Genomic DNA, 17,838 nt, shown 5'->3' on the forward strand with positions numbered 1-17,838 from the left:
CGCTCCAGGGCACACACAGCCTGCTCTAAGCCCTGCAAACATCCCGCGCACGTAACTCAGGATGCCAGCTGGAGGCTGTGCTGGGACTGCCTCCTTTCATTTCTCCCGCGCGAAATCCGGCCGGACCGCTCCACTCCCTCCCTCTGCTGTAGGGGGGACCCTGGCACCCCCCAAACTGCTAGCTGCCTCAGACCGCGCCCATTTGCCGTCCCCTCTCGCGTAGCCTGAGAAGCAAAGTTTCCTGGTCACGAAGTTTCAGCTCCTGACCACAGCCTCGCAGCCTCGCGCTGCGGTGTCAAGTGGGCGGTGCCGTACCCTCCCCCTGTCCCAGGCGCAGAGTGAGCCCCTCCCAGGGCCTGCCAGAACTTCGGAAGCTGACTGCGCGGCTGCAGGCATTCTCCCTGCGCGGTGCCGGGGGTTGAGCCAAACTCCAGTGGCAGCGTGCGAAGAGGAGGCTGGAGTCCGGGTGGAAAATGGAGAAGGAGAATCGCTTCCAGGTGAGTGTCCGACCCTTGACGCAGTCCCGACACCCCTACAACCTGCCTTCCCTTTGCGCCCGGCCCTTCTCCTCCTTGGGCTGAAAACGTGGCCCTTGGCCACAAAGTTGTGAGTCCGGCGCGCCCAGTCCCGGGAACGCCTGAGTGGGCGTGCCCTGCAGGTGTGCGCCGTGGGTCACGGTTGTGCCAGTCACACTGGAAAGGCTGGAAGCCTCCGCACCAGCGCCCTAGCCTCCATCCTGGGTGGGTGCCTGGGGGTCGCAGGCCCAGCTGCTGTGGCCGCGAGCCCCAGGCATGAACGTATTTTCAGGGGAGGCAGCAGGAGCGCAGCGCTCGCGTTTGCTGCGCTCCTGGACCTGGACCTGGGGCTGGGGGTGCGGAGCTTTTCTGGTGCCTGTGCTCCAGTTTTTCTAGAAATTGTCACAGAGATAAGGAAGTTTAAGAAAAGAGTAATTTTTCTAAAAAAAAAAACCAAGCAAGTCGAGAGTCAGACCAGTTTAGCCTGGATAATGGAGTTTAAAAGGAATTGCTCTTGTATTTGTTCTAGAACTTTTGTAAATGTTTTCAAGGAATTTGTAACCACTTGGGGCAGGGTGGGGGTGGGGATCTCAACGTCATTAAGCCAAAGTAAAAAACAAAAAGCCCCAAGGTCCCAAACCATTGACACAACACGACCCTAATTAACGCGGTAGGGTCTTAAGTAGCTTTTAAAAACTTCATTAACAAACACTTGCGAGTAAGTTACCCCAATGTTTCAGTGGGGGTTGGGATTGTGAGCATGGTTTCAGCTTTCCTTCTTACTTTTTAAAAGAGCTTTTTTCTCTACTTTCTAGTAATGAATGCTCATGTTTTTTTCAGAGGTAAGCAATAAACACTTTTCTTTTCAGATGAACTAAAAATAAACTCTGAGAACGGGAAGGGAGTAGCAGCTTGTGGGAACCCGAGAGATGCTTAGTGTGGGGCCTTGGGGGTTTTTCTTGCTCTCTGTGAGCTCATCTGACTCACTGCTTCCACCTTACTTTCGACTGGTGTTTACCTCCTTTCTCCACCTGGCCGCTGGGCTCTGGCCTTGGGAGAGTAGACCAGCCTGCGGTGCCTAGCGGTGCCTGAGCCCGGCCCTGTCACCTGGCCAGGTCTAGCTGCAGACCAAACGTCTGATGGTCACTTTGGCTTTTAGTCATTTCCAAAATGGAAGGCTTTTCTGAAAATGGACATTAGAGAAAAATCTGTTGTTGATGCTTATAAGAAAGTCATATTTTTAAGTTTTTCCAACGAGGGGAGTTATTAAAAGCAAGGGAAACAAACAGTAACTCAAGGTTAAAAAGGACCAAGACAGGTTAGATACTCATTTATTTATTTAGGCCACTGGGCTTTCAGCACATCAGTGTCCTGTGCTTCTCAGAGGTACAGGTTGGTTTCTGCAGGACTTACACTGAACTTTCTGGAAGGAGCTTTTGAGCCCATTGTGAATTTCATCAGGAAATGTATCTCGATAATGTATCACTCTGCCTGACCCCTGTTGTTCCGCCTGTCTCACTTCCACCACTTCATATACATAGTTCATGCTCAGGAAGTTCTAAGTGTCCCAGGATGTGTAGGTAGCAGTGAATAGCTCTGAAATGTTAAGTAAACTACCATGTGCGGGTAAATCCATAAGTTATATCCATCCCATTATATGTCAGTTAGGGCACATTACTATATGTAAGATCATCAGTTTTTTCCCTTACTAAAGATCTCCTTAATTGGCAGCGCAAATTAAGATGTGTGATGATTTTTCCAGTGGAAATGTTCCTGTTCATCATAATTTAAATTTGAGCAGATTATAGTTTCTTTAATTTAAATCAGTAGACAGTGAGTGGTTCTATGGGGTGGGTAGGCGACTACAGATAAGAGCACTTAAGGAACATTTCAGACAAGAGGCGAGATGTTCAATTCGTGTGGTTCTGCCCTGTGCCCCCAGGCTTATGAATGAAGCAGGGCGGTGACCTGCCTGAAGCAGTGTTAGTGCACGCCTAATACCGCTGGGCGTGGTGGGCTTTAATCTCACACACACAGTGAATAAAATTTCCATCCCTCGGAATGCACGTGAGGAGGTGGAAGCGGTTCCAGCAAAGCAGTTTAGGCCCGATCTTACAAGTAGAGGAACTAGGCGGGGAAGAGAAGGAAGGTATCCATTTAAACTCTGAACTCCATTCTAGCTTCTTTCTTTGGTGGGGGCGGGGAACACCTCACTGGCTTTATGGGTTGGTTGTCCTGTGACAGTGATCTCACCTCCCACGGGCTGTAGCCCTTGTTGGGCTGGCCACTGTGCCGTTGTGCTCTTCTACTGAACGACGGGAGTGATCCCCAGTGAGGGCAAGGATGGATCTGGTCCCTCGCTGAGAGTGCTCACCAGTGCGGCTCACAGGAGCTGAAGAGGCGACTGCCTTGGCTTCCCATGGGAGAAGCTGGGCTGCAGAATGTCAGTGTTGCCCTTTAAGCCTCACCTAGCTCCAGGGTGCAGGTTGGACCCTCCGAGAAGGAAATGGCGCTAAATGTTCTCATGAATATGCATGTTGTGGAAAGGGTGAAGGAAAAGTTTTTCCTGGTATTGACCTCATAGCTACAAAGTGTGTGATACCCATTTGACCCTTGGCTTAAAAATGGGCGTCCTGAGACCCAGAAGCTGGTCAGACAGGGGTGTTCATCTGTGACTTCTTAGAAGGATAATGCAATGACTTGCCACTTTTATAGTTCTGTATTTAAAAAGGCCACTTGGTTGCTGTTTTGATATTCCACGGACTATCTCACTAATGTAAGAGCTGAATTTTTAATGATCAGGAGAAACCTCAGAGAACATAATTCTGACCAGGACAGAAAACCATGAGGTAATTCATGTGACTTTAAAAAATTTATGAATTTCACTAAATTAATGAAAAGATCAGTAAAGCCATTTGAGTAGAATAGTCCAGGCATGTTTATTTTAAACTGCTTTGAGAGTTCTCCTTTACCTATCAGCGCTCTAAGTTACAGTGTAGAATTTTTACCTCCCGGGTACAATTTGGCTTTGTAAAGACACGGCTTATTCACCAAAGCGGAATTGATAACAGGCTGTTGGAGGAGAGGAGAGAGATAAGGAAATAACAGTGGGGCCATTTTATTTCCTTTTTGTTTATGAAAAGCAGTGGTTTCTGGATGTTTTAAAATAGTTCAGAGGCACATTTGGTAAATATAGCTGAAGTCAACACACAGAAAAGTTTGTCTTCCATGGTAAACGTTAGTGCCCTCAGTGCCGTGCAAAAAACACAAGGTCTGTCCCGAAAAAGTCCAACCATTGTTAATATAATGAGAACGGTTCGCATGACGTCGATGTAACCTGGCAGCCAAGGAGAGTGGACTGGAATGTGCATGTGAGAACAATGACGACGTCACTGTACTGGTCAGTGGGGGCGGTAGACACCATTGAGTGAGCATGTGCCGTGTGTGGCCACCACATTCAAACTGACTGGGCCAGTAGATCAGTGCATCTGCTTCACATTCCTCCTCCTCGGAAACTATTCGGATGAGTCAGAAGACCACAGCTATGGGCAACTGCTGACTGGAAGCTTCATCACAGCGATGCATCCACTTATGCATCACGTCTCCTGCAGAGATTTTTGGTGAAATATCGAATTACCCAGGTGACTCAGCCCTGCTACACCCCAGATTGGGCACCCTGCAGATTCTGGCTTTTCCCCAAACTAAATTCACCTTTAAAAGGGAAGAGATTTCAGACCATCGATGAGATTCAGGGAAATGGGGTGGAGCAGCCAATGGCGATGCTTACTTGGAAGGGCACTGAGGCGTTGTTGTTCTATGTACAATGTTTTTTGTATCTTGTGTCTTTGCCAGTAAATGTCCCTCTTTTTCATATTGCGTGGCTGGATACTTTCTGGACAGGCTTCATATGTCGTGGGGCCAGACTTGGAGTTCAGATAGTTGACTTCTCTGCCAGTCCCCCCCCCCACCTACCCATGATCATCAGCTCGTGGTCTTTGAGCATCAACTATGTGCTAGGTATGCTAGTTATGGTGGAAGAAAGGAAGACTGTTAGCCTTTCCTGCCTTTGCCAGTCCCACCTGGCCCCTGCTCTGTCCTGCGGGGGTTCAGTGACCTTTGGTGTGGGGAGTGGGAAATGTTAAGAGCCATCCTTCCTTCCCACCTCCCCTCCCACCCCAAGGAAACTATCGCTTCTTTTTAAAACTGCTAGGTACTTAAAGTTGTCAGAATTAATCCTCACTGTAGTTCTGTGACGTGGTTGTATTGTCTGCATTACAACCTACTTCAAAGATAAGGTAAAGTTGAGGCTGGTGTGGCTGAGTAGATTGAGTGCCAGCCTGTGAACCAGAGGGTCGCCAGTTCGATTCCCAGTCAAGGCACATGCCTGGATTGCAGGCCAGGCCCCCAGTGAAGATAAGGTGAAATTGAGCAATTAGCTTCAGGCAACTGCCAAGGAAGGAGCAGAGCCAGGATTCTGTCCCCAGAGCCACTGCCGCACTTTAGTCTGGGGAAGCAGGGGACCTTGGCAGGTTGCCAAGTTTTCACTGCCATCATTGTATGAGGGCAGGGCCCCTGAGAATATTGAGGACACGTCAAGGATAACGCACTGTTTAAAAGTGAGGGGGTGTCGGCACTTCTGTGTTTTTTCAGGACATCTTCGCCGCTCGCTCTAACCAGGAGGGCCGCGGGTGTCCGTGGTCAGTAGCCGGTCCACTTCCTTTTTAGGAATTGCCCAGATTATGCTTTGGACGGGAGTCCTTGGGTACCGTCTGCCAGTGTCAGCGTCGGAATATGAATTAAGGTCCACCAAGCTTTTACCAAAACAATGATTTTTACGTGAATCTTGTGTCGTGCACGGAGCAGCGGTTGAAGATGAGCTGAAATGAAACCCTGAGCCCTGGCTCCGCCCACTCTGCCGCGGGGTCTCATTTTCCAAATACTTTTCATTCAGTGGCCTGTCGGTCTCCACGTTGGCATGACGTTTACGGTGTGATTGTTGTCTGAAGTCTTTCCTCCATGCCTTCCCTACTGTTTTTCTCAGTAGCTTGGAAGTCTTGGTAGTTTTTACTTTTGATGACTGTTTCGTTGAGTAGAGATGTATTTTGTGTCTCACTTTTCAGTTGAAAACCTTTTTCTTTATTAAAGGAATTTTGCAGTAAGTTATCTTTGGGGTATAGTTACCTACCTTATTCCTTGTGTTGGAGTCCACACTGGTTGTTTTTTTTTTTTTAATCCTCACCTGAGGATATGTTTATTGATTTTAGAGAGAGAGGGAGAGAGGGGGAAACATCAATGGGTTGCTTTCCCTACATATCCCTACCCACCAGGGATCGAACCCACAACCTGGGTATGTGGCCTGACTGGGTAAGGAATCTGCAACTTTTTTTGGGTACAGGGGCAGCGCGCCAACCCACTGAGCCCCACCGGGCCACGGCAAGAGAGTAAGCGATTTTTGCTAGGTTTAGAGCAGGGGCTCGTGATCACTGGACTGAAACAGTGACTCTTTCCTCCTGAACTCAGCAGCTAGCCCAGTGCTTTTCTCTGGGGGAAAGTGGAAAGTAGTCTCAGTGGTGTGTGTTCTTGACCACCATCCGGTCTGCCTGGAGCCCCCCACCCCCACTCCCACCCAATGCATGAATGTGCTGATGGATGCGCGGTGGGAGCGCCTGTGCGTCAGGCCTTCACGTTGGGAAGGGTTCGTGCTGGCTGCTTGTGGCTGTGGGAGGCTGTGGGAGGCGGGAAGTCTGGCACTGAGCTGCTCTGCTGGAATCACGGTTTAAAGAGAGTTGCCGGCTTCAGTCCTGCTTATTGGAAAAGTTAATTCTTTCCTACATAGCATTTCAGAAGGTTGAGTGTCTCAAGGTGAACAGGTTCTAAGAGCTTTAAAAAAAATGTACTTCTGATCTGGGTGCTGGTTATAAGGGGTGGGTGCAGTTTGTAAAACGTCACCAGGCTGTACACTTGAGATCTATGCATTTTTCTGGTTGCGTGTCCCACTTAAAACATTTATAAAATAGCATTTTGAATCCCTAAGTGTGAGTTCAAAGCCTGTGCTTTAGGACCGCCCAGGCTACCAGGTGTGTGGGTGAAAAGTTCCCAGGAGTCTGTCCTGTGTTCTGCCAATTGTACCAGTATCCTCGTGGCTGGGCGTGGTCCAGGGACCCCTTCCCACAGACCCCTCTGCTGTCCCCCCAGACCTGCCAGAGCAGACCCCACCTTTAACCCTGTCCTCCAGGAGAATCCCATGTACCTGGGGGAGTGCCTTGCATGTATGAGTGAGCTCTGGCAGGTGGTCTTTTGTCACAGGGCCTGGTCTTGTCCGCCACCCCTCACCTGCTACTGGCCGACCTTGTCTGTTAGGAGGGCCCAGGATTTCCTCGAGGGTGGTGGCCTGTGACTCAAACCACGTAGCAGGCCAGTGTGATAATATCCTGCTGTGTGAAGGGGCCTGCCATATAGTGGTAGGTAGGTGTTAGATATTGTTGAATTTCTTGAAAAGGTGGTTTAGGGCCTTGGTGGAGTTTCTCAGTGGGTTGGAGCATTGCCCTGTGCACCAGGAGGTTGTGGGTTCGATCCCCATGGTGGGGGGGGCGCATACAGGAGGTAATTGATTGGTGTTTCTCGTCTCTCCCCACCCCCATCTGCCCAAAATCAATAAACATACCCTCAGGCCAGGATTTAAGGAATTAAAAAAGGCAGTTTAGGGCTGTCAGTGGGTAGTGAGTGGAAGCATGAGTTACGACAGGCTGGGGTGCCCGCTGGCAGAGCTTCTCTGTGGCAGCAGCGCCCTTCCTGCCTGCCCCAGAGGCTCCCGGGGGAGGAGGGGGGCGTGGCCCCGGCTCCGCCCTCACCCTGCATGTGCAGGAGATTTGCTCGTCAGCCCGCAGTTTCACCTTTAAAAGTCAGGCCTCTCTTGCATTCTTTTCCATGAAATATTTTAATTTAACACACACAAAAAGCTATTTTAAATTAAGCTTGTAGGGAGAAATTCCCCTCCCTGTCCCACTCGGGTTCCAGAAAGCCCTGCGGCTGCAGTTTGAGAAGCATGGACCTGCCAAGTAGGGTGTAGGAATCACGCCTGCGGTAAATCCCGAAGCAGAAACAATGTCTCCCCAGCAGTACCTTTTGTTTAAAGCTGCAGAACTCTGAGGGCACTCACGTGGGGGGGGGGGGGAGAAACTTTACTTGATGTTTAAATCCTTGGAATTGTTTTTTAATACAAAATGTCTAGTTCCTTTATTTTGTCCTCTGTTCACATTGGCTTAAAATGGAAAGTTAAGGGGGAAAAAAGTACATTTAAAATTATTGTTTATTCTTAGTTCTCTCTCTTTTTTCCCCCTGACAGTTGGCACCAGGCATTTTTTTATTTGGGGAGATTTTATTTGTAATTAAAACATCAGTAGTTTGATAATTCCAAATATCAAGAAAGGGCCCTCATGTGACTTAGAGAAGCAGCGACAACAAAGACTTTTGCTCTGTTTTCTGACTCTCCCAGCTCTCAGGAGCTCCCAGTGAGCTCCCAAACTCACTGGAAAGAGCATCTCGTTGTCCTCCTGACCTCCGTCGTGCTGAGTGTGTCCTCTTCCCCGGCTGTAATTAGGAGCCGAGGAAGCGTGCCCGCGGAGGGAGGGTGTGCATTCACTCGGGCACAATGCCAGGAGCTGAGCGGTGTCAGCCGCCCGCACGGGCCGCCGGCCCACTGATTGTTGGGGCACGTTCTCCTCTGGCGGCCAGAAGTGTGTCAAGAGGATCCCTGTGTAAAGGCTTCCAGGGCGGGGCTGGGGCGTGGAGATGGATCCTCCCCTCTCACTGCGTGTGGGTCCGGTCAGCACTTGTCTGCACGGAGCTGGGGACACGCTCCTCTGAAAGACGGGCGCTTCCCGCCTCGCTGTGCTCCAGACTTTGTTTTCGTGCTTGCAGTTACAGCTGACATATGATATATTAGTTTCAGGTAGATGGCACAGAGACGAGACACTTCTATACCTGAAGAAGTGGCTCCTTCCTGCTCCGTAAATCCAGCACCCGCCTGGCACCGTGCCTGCTTATTACAGTATTACTGGCTGTGTGCCCTAGGCCGCACTTGACATCCCTGCGACTGTTTCTTGCACCTGTGAACCCACTGCCCGTCCTTCCCCCGTCCGGCTCTGTCCTGCCGCTGCATAGCTGTGGCTGACCTCGAGGCCCCTAGAAGTCTTCCTGACCATCACCCCCACCGCTGGGTCGGGTGCCTCCCCCGCACTGTTCCCTGCTCACATTTATCACACCGCATTCACACTGTTCAGAGACTGTCTGGCTCCCCCTACCGCAGATGACTCATTCCTCATCAGATGCCCAGCACATATTGGTACTATCACCATCTTTTTAATGACTTTACATGATCACCATGGACACAGGGCCTTCTGTGTCACAGAATGCTGTCCACTCAGTTTGGGAGCTATCAGGGCTTTCTACAAATGTTCTCTTCCTTTTTCTTCTGGGTATACGGGAGGGTGCATTTTTCTGGGCCTTGAAATAGGTGAGGCCGTTGGATGTGCTTCGGCCAGGGGAACGTGAGCAGAGGTGTTGTGTGTCACATCTGGGGGGACCCTGAAACTCCAGAGCTTCCTGTACCGTGTCTAGCTTCCCCTCCGTCTGCCAGCGCTCCAGATGGCGGTGTGTCGGCCGGGTCCTGTGAGAGGACAGGGTCCTGTGGGGGAGGGTGGAGTGGTTCCCTTGGCTGGCCCAGGAGGAACATGGCCTAGGAATAGGAGAGAAACCTGGCTTTATTTTAATAAGCCTTTGAAATGTGGATTTGTTTGCTGTTGCTTTTAACCTGTTGCAGGCTGGCAGACACACAAAGGCAGTGGAAAGGTAATAGAAATGACCTTACACAAAGGTAACTCACCTTACCGCCATGTGGGCGTCTTGGCTGTTCATGCAGTGGGGTCGGGGGAGTGCTCCTGTAAGGAAGTGGCCTGGTGTTTGGGGATGGTAAGTGCCCCGTGCGCAGCAGAGGAGTCCCACAGGGCAAAGCAGCCCTGTCCAAAATGCCAACTGCACCTGGTTAAAAATCACTGAGTCAGCTCATCTGATTTGATAATCAGTCTTTCAGAATCCAGAGAAATCTTAACGCTGGCGTTACATTTCCTGTCTGCTGACCTTTTCTGGAAAAGGAAATGACCTGGCACTTCCCAAGTGGCTTGGCTCACTTCCTTCTCAGGACCTCTGCCAATTTACTTGACTGTAAATTTCTCCCTACTCATATTTTCTCTTTAAAAAATAACATTGATGCCCTGGCTGTTGTGGCTCAGTGGACTGAGCACTGTCCTGCAAACTGAGAGGTCGCTGGTTCGATTCCCAGTCAAGGCACTTGCACGGGTTGCCGGCCAGGCCCCCAACTGGGAGTGCACAAGAGGCAACCGATGAACCTCTCTCTATTTTATGGTGTTTGTCCCCCTCTCTTTCTCCCTCCCTTCCCTCTAAAAATAAATAAATGAAATCTAAAAATAACATTGATTGTTTTTCTTTTGTCCTTGTTTTTACTGGGATAAAATATACATGACATAAAATTGACAATGTTAACTGCTTGCAAGTGTACAATTCAGTGGCACGAAGTTGAGTTACATTGTTGTGCACCCCCCTCGCCACTGTCCATCTCTAGAGCCGCACCATCCTATGCCGAAACTTGGTAGCATTAAACACTGAACTCCCCCTTCCTGCCCCCACTGCACTTTCTGTCTCCGAGTTTGACTGGTCTAGGTGCCTGCTGTGAGTCTATTGGAGTCATACGGTATTCGTCCTTTTGTGTCTGCCGTATTTCACTTAACATAATGTTGTTGTCAAAAGCTGGATGATAATGCATCATATGTGTATATTTACCATGTTTTGTTTCTCCGTTCGTCCATTCACAGACACTTGATTTGGGCTATTTACACCTTTTGGCTATTGTGGAAAATGCTGCTATGAACGTTGGTGTAAAATAGCTCTTCGAATCCCCCCTTGTAATACATTTGGAAGTGGAGTTCCTGGGTCGTAGGGTAGTAACTCCAGCTTAACTTTCTGAGGACCCACCGCACTGCCTGACAAGTGGCCGCTGCGCTGGTTTCCTTTCCCACGGCAGTTCCCGAGGGTTCTGATGCCTCCACATCCGCACCAGCACTTATTTTCAGTTCTGTTGCTAGTACCCATCCTAATGGGTGTGAAGGGGTATCTCGTGGTGGTTTTGATTTGCATTTCCCTAATGGTGGGTGATGCTGAACATCTTTTCGTGGGCCTAGTGGCCTTCTGTATATCTTTGGAGAAATGTCTACTGAAGTCCTTCGCTCATTTTTCAGTGCGTATTGTTGAGCTGTAGGAGTTCTTCATGTATTCTGGGTATTAATCCCTTATCTCTTACCTGATTTGCAAACATTTTCTCCCGTTCTGTAGGTGACTGCCTTCACTCTCTGGGTCATGTCCTTTGATGCACAAAAGCTTTTAATTTGGAAGCAGTCCAGTTTACCTGTTTTTCCTACTGCTGCCTGTGTTGTTGGTGTCACATCCAGGAAATCATTGCCAAATCCAAAGACATGCAATTTGATACATTCTGAGGGGTTTTTTTTGTAGATGGTGTAAAGTAAGGGTCCGCCTGTATCCTTTGGCATGTGGAGGGCCAGTTTTTCCCACATCTGTTGTTGAAAAGACTGCCCTCTCCATGTTGAACAGCCCCGGCACCCTTGTCAAAAGTCATTTGACCACACCTGCGAGGCTGTATTTCTGTTGCATTGATCCACTTGTCCGCCTGTATGCTAGGACCACTTTTGGGATTCCTGCAGCTTTGTCGTAAGTATTAAAATGAGTCAGTGTGAGTCCTCCAATGTGGTCCTTCCTTTTCAAGATCGTTTTGGTAGTTCAGGGACCCTTGACATTCCACACGAGTGTCAGGAAGGGCTCTTCTGTTTCTGCATTCTACATGTGATTTGAAGCATTTAGTAAACCACTTGCCTACGTTTGTGTATTTATTAATATAAACAAGTTTGAATAGTGTAGGATAAACAAGACTTTCAGTTACTATAATATCTAGGTTACATTCATATAACATCAAGTTAACCATTTTAAAGTGAACGGTTTAGTGCATTCATGTTGTACAACCACCACCTCTGTCTAGTCCAAAACATTCCATTACTGTGGAGGAAAGACTGTTCTGTGAGGTGACCACTGTCCTGCATGCTGGACAGGCTCCGCAGTGGTGGCCAGCTGTGACAGGCGCCCCAGGGCCAGCGCGGAGCCCCTAGAAGTGTGTATTCACATCGCCAGCCTCTCCACTCCTTGTGTGCTTCCGTTGAATCCCTGTAGTGGGTGCTCCTCAAGGTTAACGAAGGGTTAACCTTGTGCAACCAGGTTCTGGCCAGCAGGGCCTGTAGATTCATAGACTGATGGTGAGTCAGAAGGAAAGTTCCCTCTCCCATTGCCACCTGAGGCACTGAACTCGGTGGCTGTTACGCTGAGTCCATTACGCTTTACCTAAGGGTAGGCCACACACTCAGGAGTAACTGTTTCGTACCTGTTTCTCTAGTTTAGGAGTATTGGAGTGTCGGTTCTGATGGCCAAACAAAATGGTGTCTTTGAAAAGATAAATACTAATCTTTGCTAAGCTAATCTTTGAAATACTGTTAGATTTGGCTTCCTATGAAAAGTTGGCATCTTTTTCCCAAGAACCATCTCGATGCTGGGCTTGGTTTAGGCCCAAATGTCTGCTTCTTCGTGTAAAGTGGCAGGTTTCTGTTCTCACTAGGGGAACGCTAATTCTGCGCCTGCCTGTTTGTCCCTTGCGGTGATTTTGTTAGATGGTGGGAAAGTGTTTGACATTAACCCTCTGCTGTCATTAAGCTTGCTGTGTTCAGTTTCTGAACTTGCGTTCACTGAAAAGCAAATGCTACTTACGTTCCCTTCGACTGAACCAGTAACTTTCTATTCATTTTTAAATAAGAAGCATTCACGGTAAAAATAACCACAGTCGTAATTTCTCAAATGATCCATACTGACTCTAAAATGAGTTCAACACACATTAAGAAAAAGAATTCAACTAACTTTTGAAGACACAACTCTGTGTATGCGGGCGCAGCGGAGTGGTTGCGGTCCGGGGAGCCCCAGGGCCCTTCCCGAGTTGCACGAGGATGGAGTTATTGTCAGAATAACACTAAGACATCACTTGCCCTTTCCGCTGGGCTGCTGTTGCACTGGCGGCACCAGCAGAGGCAGAGCGCACTGCTGGCTGGTGGCCCGCACCCGGGCGGTGGCACCAGGCTGTGCCGTGGTCGTCACGTTCTTTCCGTCGGTGCGCGCGATCTTAGGAGAAAAGGCCAGCTTCCCAGAAGAAAGTCTCATAACAGTAGAAATTGTCTGATTAAAATCTTGACCCTTGAGGGCATCACCCTAACATTGGATGATGAAACGGACATACGTAGGAAGTCCTTTGCATCCGTAAGTACAGTGCTTGTGTGGTTGGTCGTCTCAGGGCAAAGATCTGGTGCACGTAGTACATAGTCCAGCTGTGTTCCAAGGATACAAAGAACCACAAAGGGATCTTGCTTGAACTTGACTTGGTGGTGGTGTCATTGGTTGTGTAAGTTTGAAACTATTTCATCTGTGTTGTAGATACAGCAACTGGGTAAGTATAGAAGTGGAACTGAGGTTTTCATTGGGGGGCGGGGATCCATTAAATGGGACTGAGGTTGGTGAGGAGAAATCCGCCATGTTGGATTGGATTCAGGGTATCACCATGAACTTGTGATTTAAAATACCTAAAATGTCTATGCTCTGTCTAGTCAAAGAGCCCAGAAGCAATGATGCTTCACCAGCAAGGAGCACTCTGAGTTCTCAGATCTTGATTTTTCATGCCTGGGCTCCTTGGAGAAGTGGCTGGTTCAAGGTCTGGGGCAGGTGAAGTGGAAGGCTAGCTCGGCATGCTTGTTGTGACAGAAAGGAAGGAGGTGACCAAAGCGTGTTAGGGTTGTGTCAAAAGGACAACAGAACCCAGCTTGAAGGAGCTCCCAGTGGCCAAATATGGAGCAGTTTGGGCCTCAGAAAGAATGATGACAGTAATGGGCTATAACGTTGAGTTTAAAAAAAAATCCATGAATCTACATGCGGGGGGGTGGGCAGGGGGGGGCAGTGTTGGGGGGGCGGGGAGAAGGGAAAGACAGGAAGAGAGAGAGACTATCGTATTACAGAAAATGCCAGCTGGTATACGAAGGGGGACTGGAATGGGAAAATCACCCTTTTGCAGCCCCTAATGCCATAACTGATTCAGGCAAGGGTTGTCATTGGATACTGAAAGGACTGAGGGAAATGTTATTAGGGAGAAGGATATTCACAGACTAAGACATTTCTCTCTCAAATATCAGTGCAGTTATTACTTAGTAAATACAAAGGGGTAGAGTATTTTTGCTAGGGAGAAACCTGGCAGACCCCGCCATAACTTGTTACTCAGATAGCGTGACTGCTAAAGAGTGAGACAGCCAGACATGGTGAGCTCTCTGCAGGAAGGGCCCAGCGCCACGCTACCTGGGAGGCAGTGCCAGGAGGCAGACCCGAATGCGGAGGCCCTATCTAATTCCAGATTCAGCTACCAAAGCACAAGAAATCCAGAGGGACAGGAGTCTGTGAAATGCCCTCTTGGGGCTGTGAACAAACTCTGGCAAATGCTACAGCCCAAGGACCCAGTTTCTTCCAAAATTAGTTGCAAGAAAGAAAATGTAAATGGAGATGTTAAAAAGATAATGGAAACATAAGGAAGGACTTAAGAGACACATTAACTACTTAATGCACCTTACTTGGATGGTGACACAAATAAACTGAGTTAAAAAATAAGTGAATAAAACAGCAACCACCGACTGTATGTGCTGGTTACACAGGGTGAATGATACTGTCTATAACCGCTTTACAATAATCTGGAAGGGGGGCAGTAGGGTGTAGGGACTCAGGGACTGATAACTCTCTGGGCAGGGGGTCGACATGTGTGTTCATTACACTGCTTCCTCCTCTTACACACGTGTTTTAAAGCTTTTACAATCATGTTTTTAAAAACACTACTAACGAATAAGGGTAACCTGCCATTTTTTTGCCTCCTTATGCAGTAGGTTGAATATAGGGAAGAAGGAAAGGCATTTCGTGGTGCGCGTCTTCACATCTGCGTCAGCACATGAGGAGGGACAGAAGAATGAAGACCGGGAGGTGGGAACTGAGAGAGGAGGAGGCAGTAGGATGTCACGGAGGCCTTTTTCCGTGGATGCCGTTTAAAGGCACATCCCCTGGGGCAGAAAATAGAGCATTGGTTTCTCAGAGACAGGTGCCCATTTTTCTCACATTTTGTAGAGATCAGAAATGGCTTCTGTCTATCTAGGCACGGTCTTCACGTTCTCCGTAAGCTGGGGGTATGTCTCTAGAGTTCGAAGAAGTCTTATTCCCATCCCCCCTCCCGTGTTGCCTAGGATCTGCGCGGACGCACTTTCAGCTCAGGGTTACTGACTGGGGTCTACGGGACAGCCCAGGCAGACTGACCGAGTTACGAGATGGTAGTTCCTACTCCTCTTTAGAAAAGTTCTGCAAGTGATTGTGCTCTTTCTGTTTTAAATCCCAAACAGATCTCTAAAGAAGTGTCGGACATCTTCAACGCCCCTAGTGACGACGAAGACTTCCTCGGCTTCCGAGATGATGTTCCCGTGGGAACCTGCCTGGCGGAGGAGAGCCACAATAGTTTCGGCTCCCTGGAGTCGGGGAAGCAGGTACGGATGCCCTGGTGTCTGCCCGGAAGCCTGGGCCTGGGGTCGGATGCTCTTTCCTCTACACCGCATGGTCTGAGATTGGCGGCGTTCGTTAATTGTGGAGCACTTTATTTTTATAAGCATTATGCCTTCATGTTTCGAGAAACTGGTAAGAGTACCTAGCTTACTTTTGCTGTTTAAATCCTTACGTACAATCATTTTGTTTTTTTAATAAAGGGGACCTCGCATGATCAAATCCATTCTCTGTGCAACCTCGGGACTGCTGTCTGTGATGGGGCTGTATTCAGAGACTTGCACACAGCCGGGGTGTGTGGGGGAGGGGTGGGGCTGGCGTTCACAGCGATAGCCCACACCACGCAGCGCAGTGCTGAAATGTGTCATTACTGCAGGACAGTTGGGTCTTTGCTCCTGCGGCGTGGTTCTTTCTGCACTTCCCTAGTGGAATGTCTGGGAGGAGCATTTTTTTCTTCCATAATTACTTTGTGGCACACACAAGTTACAGTTTTCTGAGAGTCAGACTCCTGGGGGTTTACATTGTGCCTTAGCAATAGCATGGCCCTCCGAGATATCTCGCACTTGAAAGTCTGCATTCTCCCTCGACCATGGTCTCTCTTAAAAGGCCATAAATTAAACCCACCCTGTGTCTACTGGGCAAGTGCAGGAAGGAAGCTACTTATGTCTGAGGGCAGTGCAGCTTGATGGCTTGGCTGGCTGTGTAGCTCTGGCCTCGGTGGGGCTATGGTTTTCCAGGACATGGGGGCCCCCCTCTGTGGTCCTTACCTTACTTAATGTCGCCACTGCATTCGCCCCCACCAGCCACCTGCTTCCACCCCCCGGTCCTCTTCCTCTCGAGTACACCGTTTGTTCCTGGTTGCCATCTCTCCTCTTTCCTGTCCCCGTAAGTGGATGTTGTCCGGGGTTTTGTCTTCAGACCTTCTCACTTAGCGATCTCAGTGACTGGCCAGCTTTCCGCTGTCACCTCCCAGTTCCAAGGCTTGGCTCCTCCCTCCGCCCCAGATGCATCCCTGACTGCCTGCTGGGCCGCTGGGCCGGCTGAGCTGAAACTCGCCCTTTTCCCTCCCCGGGTTGTCTGTCTGGCTCCCCCTTTGTTGTCTCCAACTTTGGTGTCCTTGCCCCTTCCTCCCACTCCCTCAGCTCCCTGACTGCCTTCCGGGAGTTGGTGAGTCTTCTCGCCTCTATTTCTTCCCTTCTCTTCCTCGAAGCCCTTAGCTCAGCCGTGGGACTGGGCTGTGGTCACGGTCTTCCCTTCCTCAGAAATCACCCGTCTCTCTACTCGAGTGTGGCCAGGTGGCAAGGGAGAGTGGAGCCTGTTGGACGCATGTGAGGGTGTGGGTGAAGTGCTGAGGATTCAGGAGGCTTGAAGAAACCAAGCAGCTGCCTTGGCTGCTGTGATGGCTGCTACTTCCGTGTGGTCAAGCCTGGCCCCCTCCCCATCCCCAGCGTGCCTCAGCACACTTGTGGGCCCCGCCTGCCTGTCTTAGGTGGCCTATGACGACAATATGCTTTTCATGCGGATTGTACTTAATTCATGTGCCTACCTGGGGGGTGTGGGTGCTGCGTTATCCCCATTTTACAGGTGATGAAATTGGCGCTCAGGGAGGGGAAATAGCTCGCCCAGGGTCTAGCAGCGCTACTTCTCACCCTCTCAGCTACCTCCCAGTGCTCTCTTTCCTGCCTGCGGTGCCGCGGTAGACCAGAAGCTGCATGCTTCCCGCCTTCCTTGCTGTTCTGCCCCGTGTGTCTGTCTGTGCTGTGTGTTCTGCCTGTGTGCTTGCTCTACTCCAGTTCCGATCCAGTTCACATGCTGCTGCTTCCAGGAAGCCTTACTGGATTTTCTTTCGTTCTGAGTGCCATTGTGCTTGTGTCTTCCTTCTAACACTGACCCTCACCATGGTTACTTGGGACCTGTCCGGCTCCCCAACTAAATGACAGGCTCTGTGATGGAAGGGACCCCATTCTTGGGTGGTGCTTCCCACTTCGCTGGCTTGGACTGCTTGTCTCCCCTTCCCTCCTGTTTTGTGCATCCAGCACCCGTTGTGAGTGAGCACCTGTGGGGTGCAAACAGGTGTGCAGTTGACGTGGGATGCTTGTCTGCTTTGTTCAGCCCACCATCACTTTCCAGTCTGTTTCATGTCACTTGAGCTTCAAAATAAAATGAAAAGGCAGCCGCTCTGTTAGCTCTTGTTCTTAACAGTTACTTGCTTATGGCCTTGGTCATGGCGACCAGGGCTGCTAACATTCTGCCTCGTACTGATTTTAAAAAATAACAGATGGATCCCGGAGCGTCGAGAGCCACGAGGGGTGGTGACCTAGAATGCCTAGAGGGCTGGGTGCAGTGCACATGTGCTTCATACAGAGGCATGTTAAAAACACTCCTTACACCCTGTCGGGTCAGGAGAAGGAAAGCACAGGCCTTGGCTTAGAGATGTGGCGGAGTTGTTTATCTCTATCAGAACTCGGTCATCACAGATGTGGGTTTCTCCCAGGCTGCCCACTGCCAGGTTAAGCCAGCTCAAAGGATAGCAACTGCTGGAGGACCGGAAGTGGGGAGCCTGCCT

The 17,838-nt window shown here is 49.6% G+C and overlaps 1 protein-coding gene across 3 annotated transcripts in view; it reads left to right on the forward strand.

The window, feature by feature from the left end:
• Window positions 1–367: 367 nt before the first annotated feature.
• The window catches only part of CDCA7L (cell division cycle associated 7 like), a 29,985-nt gene continuing 12,514 nt past the window's right edge, over window positions 368–17,838 (forward strand). For all 3 annotated transcript variants that reach the window (XR_006784390.1, XM_045827576.1, XM_045827577.1), the window contains exons 1-2: window positions 368–497; window positions 15,119–15,259. Coding sequence is in view for 2 of the 3 variants with exons in the window: in XM_045827576.1 (XP_045683532.1) it covers window positions 474–497; window positions 15,119–15,259 (165 nt within the window). In the remaining variant the exon portion in view is untranslated. The remainder of the gene's footprint in view (window positions 498–15,118; window positions 15,260–17,838) is intronic.

Source organism: Phyllostomus hastatus, unplaced genomic scaffold (genome assembly GCF_019186645.2).
Source record: "Phyllostomus hastatus isolate PE091 unplaced genomic scaffold, TTU_PhHast_1.1 phas_scaffold_78, whole genome shotgun sequence".
In the NCBI taxonomy this organism is placed as follows: Eukaryota; Metazoa; Chordata; class Mammalia; order Chiroptera; family Phyllostomidae; genus Phyllostomus; species Phyllostomus hastatus.